We start from the raw sequence: 16671 nt of genomic DNA, 5'->3' as shown, positions 1-16671 counted from the left end.
TTCCAAGTATAATTGCCACCTGGAACAACCTACCAGCCTCCATTGCTGAATCCCCCGACTTGGTATCCTTCAAGCGGGGGCTAGCAACAACCAGATTCTGAATAAGTTGTCAGCGCCAGCTACAAAGTAACTCCTAATGACCCCTCGTGGCTGTGCCGGTTGAGGTTCAATCCTCTCAGCGGCCACCGTAGCCGGAGAGGCATGAGGGAGAAGGGCGAAACGTAGCTGGTGTTCTGCTTTACTTTCCCTCTGTCTTTTAACTATCAAGCTCTTCTTACTTTACTGTCCCTCATTCTTTATTCTTCCTCTTTCACCACCCGTCGCGTAATAATCATGCGTGATTGCAGCGATGTACAATGTAGATGTAGATGTAGATGTTTGCGATATGTAATACTACAATCGTATTTACAACAGTTTTGTGCAATGTTGATGAAGTCGATATCGTCTCTGATATCATCAATATTTCACTCTTCAAATGTTGTAAATAGTAGTTTTTTGTGTGAATGAAACATATTTACGGTCTTGCTTGTACCTAATTGTGTAATCAATTTTCTTAATACGTCGCTTGTTTGATAGTCTTACATATTTTTTATAGATATACTGTATTTCTTTGTATACTAATCACTTTTAAGCCCACCCAATACTCGTTTTCTAACATTTCCAATACTTAAGACACTATCACTCTTATAACATATGTATTGTATTCTATTCAAGCGTCATGTTTATGTATTTTAAGATTTTATTTTCTGTCTATATTGATCAATTGAGATCCTGTTCAAAACTTTTTTGGTTTGTGATTATAATTCTTGGTAAGTGTGTAAGTTTGGATTACCATCAAACCAGTTAAAACCCTTAATATTTTTCACTACCAGTCCCCCGACGACGATCCCAGTTTAAATCAGTGAAAAAAATGTTTATAGTTTGTGTTTTTTTTATAGCAGTAGTGGCTTATAATAGGATTTTCTTTCCTGATAGCGTTCCCGTTCCATAGCTTTCAATATTACACACAATCGATCAAAGTTATTGTTCGTTGCGCTAACTGACAAGACACATTGATTATCACCTACGTGATTACTTTCTTTTCGCTTGGGGTACGCATATTTTATATGATGATGATGTATATTATTAAGTAACCTCGCGGGAAAAATGCACCCGATGTGTGGCTACAACCCAGCTGAGCTAAATACAGAGTTAGCCAACCTGACGCCCTTTTCTTACCCATTCACATTCCAACTCTCCTCCCTTTAACCTTTAAAGGCGACCTTCTGGAACTCATGTCTTTTGCTTGTGATACTGTGTATATAAATATTGGAGGAAAACTTCGTGCAGTGCCGGACACGAACCCGCGACCGCCGGAATACTAGCACGATGATTTTAAAACTAAGCTAACTGAGCGACTGGTTCCTGCCCACGCTCACTATATATGTACACAATGAAACTTTATAAAAATAGCCCAGGTTCAAATAGAATGAACGTATTTTTTAAAGACATTATTCATAAATTTATGCACATTTCTCGTTAGGAGCAATAATAGCGCCTTTCACACACGCATTTTAACATTCTCACACATGGCAATTGTATTCGTGATAGTATACCGTCGCGATTATGAGGGTTGTTTGGCTAAATAATCAATAATTTTCGCAAAGCTGCAGTTTGTTTCAATTATATACAAGGGTATATGTCGCTGGACATATTTATTTGTCGTATTCCTCCTCCGTTACATTGAAACACCGATTAATAGATTGTAAACGACAGAAGATCAGGACCAATGGCTATTTAGCCTCGCTCTGTGAAAACAGGGCTTTATACATCGATCAACCTTTGCAGTCCACATACCGGTAGGCTAATAAGGGACGAACCATTCCACCTAAACTAGATTTTCGGTAAAAAAACAGAGACTTCGATCCTTTAAACTATGCGAAATGCACAAGCTAATCTGTTATGACACTTCAAACACATGTATTAAACCTCGTGTTTTCATCGCGAGACTCATGCCCTGTAGTGGTCGGTCACAACCAGCAGCATCCCTGGCACGATTATTGCCGCAGACAGGAAATTAGCAGATAAATTCACAAACGTTTCATTAAAATATACAATAGCATTCCGAGTTAATTCGATACATTTTCAGATTATCCAGAAAGCTTCATAAAAAAACGCATACGGAGCAAGTTAAATTTTCCAACCTCACTGCAAAACATAAACCAAACAACAACACCAATTTACATATTCAATTCAGACTACCGAGTATCTATCGCATTAAACATACCGGGTTCAACACAGTTAAATTTATTATCGTGCGATATGTCAATTAAATTGAATTAATCAATGAAGCTGTTTACAACGTATAAATTTATGTTATTTACCGCATTTTTTTTTATTTTTCAAAAGCATTTATCTACATATTTAATTTTGAAAAATCAATAATTTCTTGAGGCCTGTTTATCCGATTTAATGTTTTAGCAAATATCTATCATGCCTTGCTAGATCTGTGAGTTGGAGCGAGTTTTCATTCCATAAATACACTTCAGGCTGCATAATTTGTTAATTAGTTTTCATTCCGTTATTTCCAAATAGGGGCTTTTTTAATTAAGCAGTTCTCAATATTTTTTCCATATAGCCATTTAAAATAATAAATACTGAAATGAGTATTCATTTAATAAAGCAATTGCATCCAATTTAGTCTTTTTAACTAAAAGTAATGAATGTATTATTCATCATCATCATCATCATCATCATCATCATCATCATCATCATCATCATCATCATCATCATCATCATCATCATCATCATCATCATCGTCGTCGTCGTCCTCGTCGTCATCATCGTAGTCGTAGTGGTCGTCGTCGTTGTCGTTGTTATCATTGTTATCATCGGTATCATCGTCGTTATCGTCGTCGTCATCATCATCATCATCAGCAGCAGCAGCAGCATCATCATCATCATCGTCGTCGTAGTGGTCGTCGTCGTTATCATCGTTGTCGTCGTCATCATCATCATCATCATTATCATCATCATCATCATAATCAACAACTTCTTCTTCTTCTCATTATTCTTTTTCTTCTTTTTCTAACTCGTCATCGTATGCACGGAGCGTATATTGACTCTCATCTAGAGTCCGTGTCGTATGCAACGATTGTAGTAGCCGACGGAAGCACTAGAAAGTATCCCAAAAACTAGAACAACTACATTTAAATGATAGTCGCAGTATTGTCATGGCATCTTTGATGACGTAATAATCATGCATGCAGGGTCGATCCCTATCACGCGACGGACGCTACGCCCCGTGGTGTCAGGCGCAACAGTCTAACTTGAAACACTTGTCTCTGCCAGCTGGGGCGCGCATCTGCACGTGGTTACCATGGGAACTGATACGTTCACAGAGTCGAGATGCTAGGTATACTCAATGTGTAGGGCACATAGGTGTCTGTGTTTATGTGTGTGCTAGGAGGAATATCAGAGTGAGCTGCATACAGGTTATGAGGCTTGTACGTTATCATGTTATTTGTTTTTTATAATTTTAATACTTATATGATATTACAATTTTATTTGTGATACGGGTATTGGATTGAGAAACGGATTTGTGGTATGTTATGGAAATATAAAAGATACATATGTAAGTAAGGTACAGAATACTGCTAAAAAGGAGTAAGTCTAAAGGGACAAGGCATTAATAAGAAGCAAGAGTTGCGTCAACAACCAGCGATTATTCTGGAGATATTTCTCTCTAAATTCACTACAAGTGTCCATACGTACGGATACTCTCATTTTTCAGGCGAAACACATTGTTTGTTTCCACTAAATTCTCCCTACATAGGATAGAAAGGTGGGCTTAACTTTTTTTTTTTATTAACAAGTTATTTCCCTCTTAAATAAATATATTGCAATGTAGAAATATCCGACAATATATATTTAACTTTTTTTCGTAATCAAATTAGTATGGTTTCAAGCGAATTTAGTCCATAGATCGCACGTATCAAACTGGTCAAACATTTCACCTGGAATGTCACGAAAAAGAATGAGTCGACGCAAAAGTTTGAGTCTGTCGGATTAGAAGAAACAACAAACCTGTTTGGTCTTATCCTGGTATTTATTGATCCGAGTTATATATTGTTTGCTATTTGCTTACCTGTGTAAGTAACAAATCTGTCATATGTATGATATCATACACATGTTGGATCCAACGTTTTTTGCTTTTTTTTTTGGGGGGGGGGGAGCGTGGCAAAAAGAAGCCGTGAGCAGCGCCGTGCTTTTTTCTGGATCTTTTCCTATCTGAGGCAATACATCTTAATTACCACGTATATTTTAATTTTCAGACACAATGGGTGACCTCACAGACGCCGACAAGAAGATAGTAGCGCTCTCAGCCGTGATAGGCGCTGTAAAGACTGACCCCGGCCCTTTTTTGGACAGGTCCACCCTCTTTTCCGAGAAGGGGCTCTATCGACAGGCCTTAGAGGACGCCAAGTCCGCGCTGAGGCTCGAACCCAAACACGTTCCGGCCCTAATAGCTGCGGGAAGGGCGGCGCTAAAACTGAAACGGTTCGAAGAGAGTTACAAATTTCTGAACGAGGGACTAACGCTAGATTCGAAGAACGAGAAGATAGTGGAGAGTCTGCGGTTACTCCAGGACGAGATCGTAAGTGACTACGACGAGAGAGCGCAGGGGATACCGGAGAAGACCTACAAGGCGGTGGAGCTGTGCTCGCAGGACGTTTACCCAGGAGATGACGAACTGTACAAACACGAAGTAGAGATCTTGCTTAAGAAGTACACAATCGACATAGCGGACATTGTTAAACCAGCCGACGTGCCGCTGTCGAAGCGCAAAGAAGCAGCGTCGTTCGGCGTGATGGCTTACAATGCGCGGAGTGACGGGCGACTCGAGGAGGCGCTCCAGTGTTGTCACGTTGCTCTGGGAAAAGATCCGGGCAACTATCGTCTGCTGCACATGCGCGCCATGGTGTTTGATGATTTGGAAGAGCCTGCGCATGCGCTGAAGAACCTCGTTATGATTCCAAAGCCGTTCCGGTTTGTGGAAGCATGGAAGCTGGGAGGCAAGGCTTGTGTGACAACCCCGTCCTGCGCATGTCTCCATGCATGACCAGTAACTCAATCCTCTCTCCCTCCACACACAACACAAAAATTGTTACAACTAATTCTTATTTTTTATGCACGGTAGTACGATAATAACTTTGGAAAACATATACGTTGCATACGTATTGAATCATGTGTATATTCGATGTTTTAATACTGTAACAATTAGGCAACTCAAAATATGTTTAAATACAAATATAGATTCAGTCATATGTTGCAGGAAAGCTCCTACAGAAATTGAAGCTCCCGGTAATGTCGGAATTCTGGCTGCGGAAGGCCACGGAAATGGTGCCGGAAGCGGATCGGAGGAAGGACCTCGAGGCGGCGATGCTTTTCCAACAGGTGCGCGTGGACCGGATATACGGACCCCTCACATACGAATTTCCGGTCAAGGTGAAATTCACGGACTACGGTCGGGCTGTAGTGGCCACCGAGTCGCTAAAACCAGGTATGGAGATCAATGCTTAAGCTTTTACTTGTGACCAATGTTGTATTACCGGTAATTGCGAAATCGGGACCCCCAAAATAAACAGTTGCATAGCCGATTTCACCGTATGATATATACCGCACATTTTTCATTCACGTAAATTCATGCGTCATAGAACTTGTATGAGTTTACTACTTTCTACGAGCTCAGTATTGCTTGCTGGTTTACAGAGGAGAACGCGTTTGACGACACACCAGTAGTCATCGGTCAGTTGATAAGCTGCATCCAACAGCCGGCGTGCGGTCATTGCGGAAACTCCATGGTCACGGTGCAGCAGTTTTTCGGCCCCACGTTTGACTCACTTCCGGAAGATTTGCAGACGTTCGCGATCGGGCACTGGCCGGATGTGAGGGGAGTCACGTGCAGCGGATGTCAGAGGGAGCGCTACTGCAGCGAGAACTGCCGCCACGAGGCCTGGTACCGATACCACCGCGTCATGTGCCCTTTCGTGAACCCCGCGGCCGGCGACCTGTACGAGTTGATAGAGAACAGGGGCCAGGGGCGGGACGAGAAGGGTAAGTGGAGCGACCTGTGGGTGTGTCAGTACAGCCCCATCGTGCTGGCCAAGATCTGGGCGATGATCGCGTCCGAGGCGAAACGGCTCATGGAGGAGAGGGGCATCACGGAGCCGGATACGGAGATCTGGGCGCGGGCAAAGATGCCCTTCCGAAAGTACGTTTTACTGTGATTGTCTATCTTAGTTATCTCACTCACGATTCGGCGTGTAATTCTTTAAAAAAATACAACGAAGCGAGATGAAAAGTCACTTTGTGTTTATTGACTAAATCATGTAGATATACAGAAAGATTAAAAAGTGTTGTTTTATTAATATTTAATGGATTTTGTTTTGATATTATTTTACGCCTGATTAACTAACAGTTTCCCGTCACACCGATTATCATATATGCATTAAGCCCCATTGTCGCAAAGAAATGCTTACATATTTATATTTTGGGGTAATTTATGTTCAAATGATTTTTATGCTCCCCCAAATTTTTTGGGGTGAGCATATAGTCGCCGCTTCGTCTGTCCGTGCGTGTGTCCGTCCGTGCACAATTTTTGTCCGGGCTATTTCTCAGCAATTAATGACCGGAATTCAATTAAACTTTATGGGAAGCTTCACTACCAAGAGGAGATGTTCATATTATCAGCCGATTCTGGTCGGATGATTTTTCACAGAGTTATGGCCCTTTGAAATTTTCTATTAACTGTACATATAGTGCAATTCTGGTCCCCCCCCCAACTACTGACTGGAATTCAAAGAAGCTTTATGGGAAGCTTAACTACCTTGAGGTGATGAGCATGTTGTATGTGGGTTCTGGTTAGATGATTTATTTAGAGAGTTATGGCCCTTTGACATTTTTAAGATGCTAAACCATCCATCGTATTATTTTGTCCAAAGTTATGCCCCTCAAGACGTTTCCTTTTCTCTGAATATATAGTGCAATATTGTGACAAAAAAGTTTGGGGAGCATCACCCGTCTCCGACGGTTTCTTGTGTTTTATTGTTACGCTTGATCAAACATCAATTTCCCCATTCCCCGATGATCAAATATGTATAAAGCCCCTTTTTCGCAAAACAAGGATCAAATCTTTATATGTTGTGTCCGAATCGCGGTGTGATTTGTGTTTTCTCCATGATACAATCAGTACTTTGTACGAGGGACAATATTAAATTTCATTATCAAAATCACATATGTAAGGAACGCCCATGCTTACATTTTACAAATACATCAATAAAATAAAAATGTCATTTTGTTTGCTTGCAGATTTATTTCTTACGGTTCCATGTCGGCGGCACAGAAGATGCCGGAAATCTTCAAGTTGATGCAGCGGATATTCGAGGCGTGCGACGGGACCCTCAGCTACAAAATCAGTGAGGCGGAGTTTGAGGCGCGCTATTACCAGGCCACGTGCAATCTGCAGGCGTTCGCCGCTTCCGTCACGCCCAAGACCGCCTTCATGGACAACCTGGTGAAGACCGGGGACATCCGGGCACTGCGCTTGCTGCGGTTCCTGGAGGAGAACGATCGGTCGGCCGGAGTCTCTTTCGCTGGCATGTTCCCGCTGCACGCCTGCCTCAACCACGCGTGTGACAACAACGTCTATGTCATGGACGGCTTTGTCAACGGCAAACCGGCGGTAATTGAAAATTGCACGAATATTTTCCTTCAGATACAGTTAATTTTCGAAAAACAAAAAAATATGTTAACTGAAAAAACAAAATTTTCGGCAAGACATGTCTGGCAAACGATAAAGTTATGCTCTAGCTTACTGAATACCGATATTAATCATAACTAAATCGTGTTATTACGTTAATTATAAATACACCTTAGTTCATTTTTTCTATTTCATACCTTGTTTAATAGATGAAATCGTGCTTCATACACACAGTTTCTTACCATATTTCCGTCAACAAATACCGTACTAGTGCTTGTCGGAATGCGAACAGCGAGTTTAGTCCATGCCATTCGATTCTTGTATCAGTGTGTTATTATAAACATAAAATATACCCATTTTTTAAAATCTTTTCCAGGTGCACGTGCGCGTACGACGTCACATCCGACCGGGAGACGAGCTCTTCACAACGTACATCGACACCGCCATGCCCCGGAAGTTGCGTCGTGCGTGGCTCTGCAAGTCTTTCAACTTCTGGTGCAACTGCAGACGATGTCAGTTCGAGGGCGACGATAGCAGCACGTGCACCGAGTGCAAGAAGGCTGCTAGCGGCGACCGGAATTTTCCCGGATGCAGCCGCTGCCGGAAGGCGTGGTACTGCTCAACGGCGTGCCAGAAAAAGGCCTGGGCGCGCGGACACCGGGACATTTGCAGCCTGGAGCACACCGCCGTGCAGATGGGCGTCTCAGCCACCGGAAGTTAGACCACATCCGGGACTTCACTTTCAACCATCATGGTTCACAGCATATCTGCATTTTCAAGTAACCAATGCATTTAATGAAAATATCATAGCGACACTTCCGAGTTCAATCACTGGAACGCAAAATGAAAACGAGTCCGTTTTGCTGGCGCCGAATTCTCAAACTTAGTTCAGCCTGATTTTTGAATAAATGACCCAAGTCACTCATCTCATTGATACATATTAGTTCTTTAAAGTTGATGATATTGTAAAAAAATACGTGTTATTTATTATTTTCAATAAAGGATGTACTATTTATAAAAAGAGTTTTGAAGTCTGTTTTAAACGTACAATTAATGAGCTAAAGCCATTCCCAGTAAGTAGGCTTCATCAATTTACGAGAAATCAGGGATATCGTGCGTCTATTGCACAACTCATGTCTAAAATGATGATACAAAGAAAGGACCTTTAAGAATTCAGTAAAATTAATACTTGATGTACAAGTTATTATTGTTGTTTGAAATCGAGGTCTCGTTGACTTATCAAGAATTCTCTTGTAATGAAAATATAATAACATGGCTTTGGGTGTCGAATACTTAGCAAACCCCGCCATAGGCTGGTCGTACGGCTAGCCACTGCCTTTCTATAATGGGACCGCTGTTTGTATTATACGTATCTGTACATTACACAATTATTTATTTGCAATTTTATACAAGACATGGTGGTATTAAAAGAGCTATTCGTGACTTGAGTATCATTTTTCTGTTTGAATCATGTGCACAAGATGACAAAATGAGTCTATTATTGTATATAAATACGTGTGGTGCTTTCCTGAAAATCCAATGACCTTAAACACTGGACTCGTGCCTGGCCTGTACTCACGGTGTTTCAATTTTCGCTGGTTAGTCTCCATTAAGGTGGATAAAAAGACACAATTCTATGTAGTTGTATGCACTTACTTTTGTTGGAAACCAGACAATCACCAACGGCTAAGTTAATACGGGGGTATTTGTGTTCAACAAGAAAGCACTGTTATTTTTTACGATAGGAGACTACAGCGGGAAACTGGCGCGAAAACGGATTACAATCAAATAAAAGAAGTCAGAAAAAAACGTTAAAAACAATGATCTTTGATTTGAGCATGGCGCCGTCCTGACCGGAGTGTCAGCCACCGAATGTTAGACCTCACGAATTTGAATATCTTCAACTGTTTGAAGAAAAATGGCACAAAGCTGGTTGTTGTCACATGTAACAGTCAATCAAAATATTTCCATGAATATGTAAAAACGTTAGGTTTAGCAATCACCTGCACAATTTTGCATGATAAATAAGAAATATTAAAGATGATCTCAAAGTTGTTAAAAGCAGCACTTTGTAATTTCCTCCGTATTTATGATCATGTACATATAATGGCAAATAAAACAATTGAATGTACGCTAAGTCATTTTCCTCTCAATTGTTCTATAAAGGAATAAATAATTAAAGAAACACTGACATTCCTTTCTCTCTTTATTTTATACTTCTGTAATAATGAACAACAATAATGCATGTAGATAACATGACACTATTGACATGATATCAACCAAAACATAACGCTATGTGGACCTGTGTGCAGTCTGAACAGGCTAATCTGGGATGACTTTTCCCACCATAACTTGATTTTTGTTAAGAAGAGACTTCCGTTACACAAACAATTCAATAAAAGCAGAAAAGTTTCATACCTAATAAGCATGTGCGGACATTCATTAAGTTCTGTTTTGAAAATTCCACAAGCTCATAGTGCTTTCATGTCAAGTTCCAGAAAATTACCCTAAATTGGACTGGTCATATTGTGGCAAAATCCACACAAAATAAAGTAATTGTTGGATATAAATGGTATCAAATAATTTCATCCACAAAATTTGATTACAAAGAGCATAACAATCATTCTACCAATTTATTGTTGATTTAAGCGCTATCAAAAGATATCATCCCTTTAGCATAAATTTTTTTTTTTTATAAAGGACTGATTGACAGGCATTTTGAGGATGTTATCAAATCCTGCAGAACACAAATAGTGGTATATTGTCCTTCACTCCACAACATCAGCTCTCCACCCCTACCGCTGCAGTTCTGCCCCCCTCCCCCACCCACCCACACTTAGAGTGATGCAATACCTCTTGACCCCCCCCTTCAGTTCATGAGCACCTCAACCTGCACGAGTCTGGCGTATGTATCCCCCGGTAACCGATACGGCAACATGCCTGCAAACATGATCAGTGCCTTGGCCTGGCTGCGCAAGTAGCTCAAGTACTGAAAGGAAAGAAGAGAGATGAACAAGACTATTGCTAAGCAATATAGTCCCCTACCGGCTCCACCATTGTCAGAAATTCCACCATTGTCAGAATTTTGTGTTGTTGTTGTTTCCATAGCAACCAGAATTTTTTACATATGAACAAAATGAAATGACGTGCATAATGTCCATATTGCCATCTATCCATGTTTCAAGTTTCATGAAAAAATATTCAGAACTTTTAAAGTTATCGCAGGATCCAGAAAACCACCATTTTCAGCAGTATTTCTAGTCTATTTGTTGCCACAGCAACCATAATTTTTAACGTAGGAACAAAATGAAATGACGTGCATAATGTCCATATTGCCATCTATCCATGTTTCATGAAAAAATATTAAGAACTTTTAAAGTTATCGCAGGATCCAGAAAAGTGTGACTGACTGACAGACAGACAGACAGACAGACAGAGCGCAAACCATGAGTCCCATCCGGTGAAACCAGTAGGGGACAACACATGACAGACAAGGAGAGAGGGAAGTTGAATCAGACACATGTCAGACCATGAGAGGGAAGTTGCATCAGACACATGTCAGACAATGAGAGGGAAGTTGCATCAGACACATGTCAGACAATGAGAGGGAAGTTGCATCAGACACATGTCAGACAATGAGAGGGAAGTTGCATCAGACACATGTCTGACAAGGAATGAGGGAAGATGAATCAGAAACATGTAAGACAAGAACCTGGGAAGATAAATCAGACACATATCAGGCAAGGAGAGGTAAACTGAATCAAAAACATGTCAGAAAAGGAATGAGAGAAGATAAATCAGACTTATGTCAGACAAGAAACAGGGGAAGTTGAATCAGAATCATGTCAGACAAACACAATTTTCTCAAATTATGCAAGGAACAAGAGGAAATTAACACAACTAGACTACTTACCGATTCCTTTCCTCCATCTGCGTTCTTTCCTCGCACCAGTGGACTCTGAGGAGCAGTGTTCCTGAAACATTGAATTCTAACACTTACACTTCTTTCTGTGTTTGTGATCCATCTGTGTTGAACCCTGGTAGGGCCATGGAATTATGAGCCTTAATAAGATGTGTCAAAGACACTGATTCCACCACAACACAGACGAATAAATGCTGACTTGATTAAAAATTTAGAAATCTTTTTTATACATGTATATACTTACAACTTGTTGCAAATACAAAAGAGGAATAATTCTGCTGAAATTTGTTGCAGTAAATTAAATTCTCTACAACCAACACAATTAGGTTTGTTGAGATATGACCTACACATTCTGGTAACTCACCTTGCAGACTTGTACTGACTGTGCAGCACATTCATGGTTGCCAGCAAGACATCAGGTAGACATCGCCTCACCTGCATACACAACCAGAACAGAACAATAAAGAACAGAACAATACAGAACATAACATTTATGCTAGACAGCAGGAAGTCAGGTAGACATGGCCTTACCTGCAGACAGAACCAGAACATACAGCATTCTGTGCGGTGTACTTGCTACTGTGTAACCTTGCACTTGTGAGGCTGTCAATAAGCTAACTGAGTCACTCTCTTGTTTAGAACCAGTACTTGAAATTGATAATTTGTCAGAAAATAGCACCAACCCTATAGCCTAACCCTAACCCAACGTGTCTTAATTTATTTTAACACTACTTTTTGATTGTTTTAAAAAACATAATTTGGCATATCATCATATTGGAAAATTTGTACAAACAGTATCATTCAAATATACACATGTTAAATATTGAGGATTGATAGGGCTACAGTGATAATAGGTTGTACCCAGAGCATAAGATGCAGATGCGATTTGATTCAATTAGCCGCCCATTCCACCCTACACTTGATTCAATGTTAGGCCCATTCCACCCTACACTTGATTCAATTAGCAGCCTATTCAATCCCAGACTTGATTCAATGAGAGGCCCATTTCACCATACGCTTGATTCAATGAGCCGCCCATTCAACTCTACACTTGATTCAATGAGCTGCAAATTCCACCCTACACTTGATTCAATGAGAGGCCAATTCCATCCAACACTTGATTCAATGTAAGGCCCATTCCACTCTACACTTGATTCAATGTTAGGCCAATTCCACCCTACACTTGATTCAATGAGCCGCCCATTTCACCCTACACTTGGTTAAATGAGAGGCCCATTCCACCCTTCACTTGAGTCAGTGAGAGGCCAATTCCACACTACACTTGATTCAATAAGAGGCCCATTTCAAGCTACACTTGATTCAATGAGAGTCCCATTCCATCCAACATTTGAGTCCATGAGAGGCCCATTCCACTCTACACTTGATTGCATGAAATGCCCATAACACTCTTCACTAGATTCAATGAGAGGCCGATTCCACCCTATACTTATTCAATGAGAGACCCATTTTATCCAACATTTGATTCAATGAGAGAGCCATTCCACCCTACACTTGATTCACCGAGAGGCAATTCCACTCTATGCTTGATTTGATGAGAGGCAAATTCCATCCTACACTTAATTCAATGACAGGTCCATTCCATCCTACACTTGATTCAATGAGAGACCCATTCCATCCTACATTTGATTCAATGAGAGGCCCATTCCACCCTACATTTGTTTCAATGAGAGGCCTGTTCCACCATACACTCAATTCAATGAGCTGCCCATTCCACCCTACGCTTTATTCAATGACAGGCCTATTTTAGCCATCACATGATTCAATGTGAGAGCCATTCCACCCTACACTTGATTTACTGAGAGGCCATTCCTCTTTACACTTGATTCAATGACAGGCCCATTCCATCCTTCACTTGATTCAATGAGAGACCCATTCCATCCTACATTTGATTCAATGAGGGACCCATTCCATCCTACACTCGATTAAATGAATGTCCCATTCCATCCTACATTTGATTCAATGAGAGGCCCATTTTATCATACACTTGATTCAATAAGGGGCCAATTCCATCCTACACTTGATTCAATGAGAGGCCCATTCCATTCAATACTTTATTCAATGAGAGGCCCATACCAGCCCAAACTTGTTTCAATAAGATGCTCAGTCCACCTAATCTTTAATCTAAAAATAGGCCCATTCCATCCTACACTTGATTAAATAAGAGGCAAATTCCAACCTACACTTATTTTAATAACAGACCCATTCCAATCCACACTTGTTTCAATGAGAGGCTCATTCCATCCCACACTTGATTAAATAAGAGGCTCATTCCATCCTACACTTGATTTAATGAGAGGCCCATTCCAGCCCACATTTGTTTCAATGAGAGGCCCATACCATCCTTAACTTGATTTAATGAGAAGCCCATTCCAGCCTACATTTAATTCAATGAGAAGCCCATTCTACACAACACTTGATTCAATAAGAGGCCCATTCCATCCTACACTTAATTCAATGAGAGACCCATTCCACCCTACACTTAATTCAATGAGAGACCCATTCAATCCCACACTTGATTCAATAATTGACCCATTACATCCCACACGTCATTTGATGGGAGGCCCATTCCACCCTACACTTGATTCAATAAGAGGCCCATTCCATCCTACAATAAATTTAAGGAAAGACCATCCATGCCCACACTTGTTTCAATGAGAGGCCCATTCCATCCTATACTTAATTTAATTAGAGACCAATTCCATCCAACACTTGATTCAACAATAGGCCAATTCCATCCTACACTTAATTCAATGAGAGGCTCATTCAATCTGACAATTAAATAAATGAGATACCCATACAACCAAATTTGAGTCAATAAGGGGTCAAATCCATTCTACACTTGATTCAATGAGATGCCCATTCCATCCTACACTTGATTCAATGAGAGGCCCATTCACCATACACTTGTTTCAAAGAGAGGTCCATTCAATCATACACTTGATTCAATTAGAGGCCCATTCCTCCCAACACTTGATTCAATAAGAGGCCCATTCAATCCTACACTTGATTCAATTAGAGGCCCATTTCACCCTACACTTGATTCATCGAGAGGTCCATTCCACCTTACACTTGATTCAAGAAGAGGCCCATTCCATCATACACTTGATTCAATAAGAGGCCCATTCCACTCCACACTTGATTCAATGAGAGGCCCATTCCATCCAACACTTAATTCAATGAGAGGCCCATTCCATCCAACACCTAATTCAATGACAGGCCCATTCCATCCAACACTTAATTCAATGAGAGGCCCATTCCATCCAACACTTAATTAAATTAGAGGCCCATTCCACCCTAAACTTGATTCAATGAGAAGCCCGCTCCATCCTACACTTGATTCAATGAGAAGCCCGCTCCATCCCTACCCTCCTCGGTATAGTTCCTGAAGTTGTTCACACTGTGTTCCACTGCATCTGGGGTGAGGGGAAGCAGGGTGTAACTGGCGAATGATCTTAAATAGAAAAGGATAGAATCAAACTGCAGTCAATATTAATGTGCATAGTGTACATCAATGAACAACGTCTTTTTATGACAGACCTCACTGCAGCACAGTTGGCAGGCATGTTAATCAATACTCTTATGACAGATTTATCTAATGACAAATGTGCGGCCTTTCTTTGTTGATTGAATATTATTCTTCAAAGCACAAGTACAACATGAAATTAAGTCACTTAATTTCATAGGTCACAAGGTAAATATTATATTATATAGGTCACAAGGTTAATATATGACACAAGTCTCCACTCTTCTTACCTCCAATGCCTCCTCCATCTGACCTTGCTGATAGAGGTCAAAGAAGGTCACAAGGTCAAGGATAAGGTAGAAGCTGCTCATGTTTGCCTTGCTGCTGTCTCCCACACCGCCACTTGCGATACCTGAACATATCAAAACATATGAGCCACACTCTGATTAAATGAGGCTTAATTGATGTGCATCAAGTGTCATCATACACGCTGCACAGGCCAGTCAGGGACGACACTTTAAGACTAGAAATGTCTTCCTTTAAACAAAAATACCATACAAGCATTTAGTTTCTCCCCAGATTAGCCTGGGCCATTACTGGAAGCAGCAAACATTGCTTCCAATCTCATCTACACATTAAGTTTATTCAGTTGTTTAAATTAGAACGAAATCCACAAACCAGATAAAGAAGTGCTCAGCAACTTAATTTTGGGGCTTATATATTCAATAATAACAAACAGACAGGCCATAATTCAGTCAAAATAGTTTGCAACAGTATAAAACACAAGCAGCGTAGCGGTCAAACAGGCAAAGGGGCCATTATTCTGTCAAAACTGGTCACAGGGGAAATCTTAATGATCGCCCACAAATTTAAGTCATTCAACTTTGAAAGTTTGAGTCAGATCCAGTTTTAAAGAGAAAATGAATATAACAAAGTTCCAGCATCACGGATAGCAAAATATTGTATTTCCTACCTTTCGGCTATACCAATGGCTAGGTTCTTGAGTCGATCCCGTGTTGTCTGGTTCCCTGCAGTCTGGGAAACAACCTGACTGAGCAGTTTGTTCAGAGCTCTAACACCTTGTCTGGCTTCTGTAACAGGAAAGGGCCTAGTTTCACAATACCTAAGTTCATATTCTGCCTCAGATTAAGAGTTTGTTTTGAATTTTTTATATGACTGACCATCATGGTCAATTTAGTGTTCAAACAAATTTGGAGTTTTGAGTCCATCTCCATCTCCATCATCATCATCATCATCATCATCATCATCAATCATCATCAATCATCATCATCAATCATCATCACTATTCACTCACCTTGCTGACGTCATACAGACTGATTCCTCACTATTCACTCACCTTTCTGAGGTCATACAGCCTAATTCCTCACTATTCACTAATCTTGCTGAGGAAATACAGTCTGATTCCTCACTATTCACATCACCTTGCTGAGGTGTTACAGCCTGATTCCTCACTATTCACTCACCTTGCTGAGTGTTACAAGCCTATTCCTCACTATTCACTCA

The 16671-nt window shown here is 40.7% G+C and overlaps 1 protein-coding gene and 1 long non-coding RNA gene across 2 annotated transcripts; one reads left to right on the top strand and one right to left on the bottom strand.

Annotated features, from left to right (window-relative positions):
- The first annotated feature begins 3394 nt into the window (after positions 1-3394).
- Positions 3395-9921, top strand: LOC127844710 (uncharacterized). The gene is made up of 6 exons (XM_052375138.1): positions 3395-3485; positions 4314-5083; positions 5296-5542; positions 5752-6253; positions 7351-7723; positions 8118-9921. Exons 2-6 carry the CDS (start codon positions 4319-4321, stop codon positions 8460-8462), a joined length of 2232 nt encoding a protein of 743 aa, XP_052231098.1. The 5' UTR covers positions 3395-3485; positions 4314-4318; the 3' UTR covers positions 8463-9921.
- Positions 9922-9934: 13 nt separating this feature from the next.
- LOC127845507 (uncharacterized) lies at positions 9935-12103 on the bottom strand. The gene is made up of 3 exons (XR_008033240.1): positions 12028-12103; positions 11655-11715; positions 9935-10730 (listed from the first exon to the last, which is right to left on the bottom strand). It is a non-coding gene; the product is annotated as an uncharacterized LOC127845507 (long non-coding RNA).
- Between the last annotated feature and the right edge of the window lie 4568 nt (positions 12104-16671).

This window comes from Dreissena polymorpha, chromosome 9 (genome assembly GCF_020536995.1).
Source record: "Dreissena polymorpha isolate Duluth1 chromosome 9, UMN_Dpol_1.0, whole genome shotgun sequence".
In the NCBI taxonomy this organism is placed as follows: Eukaryota; Metazoa; Mollusca; class Bivalvia; order Myida; family Dreissenidae; genus Dreissena; species Dreissena polymorpha.
Note: the sequence above shows the minus strand (reverse complement) of the source record. Positions and strands in the feature narration are given on the sequence as shown.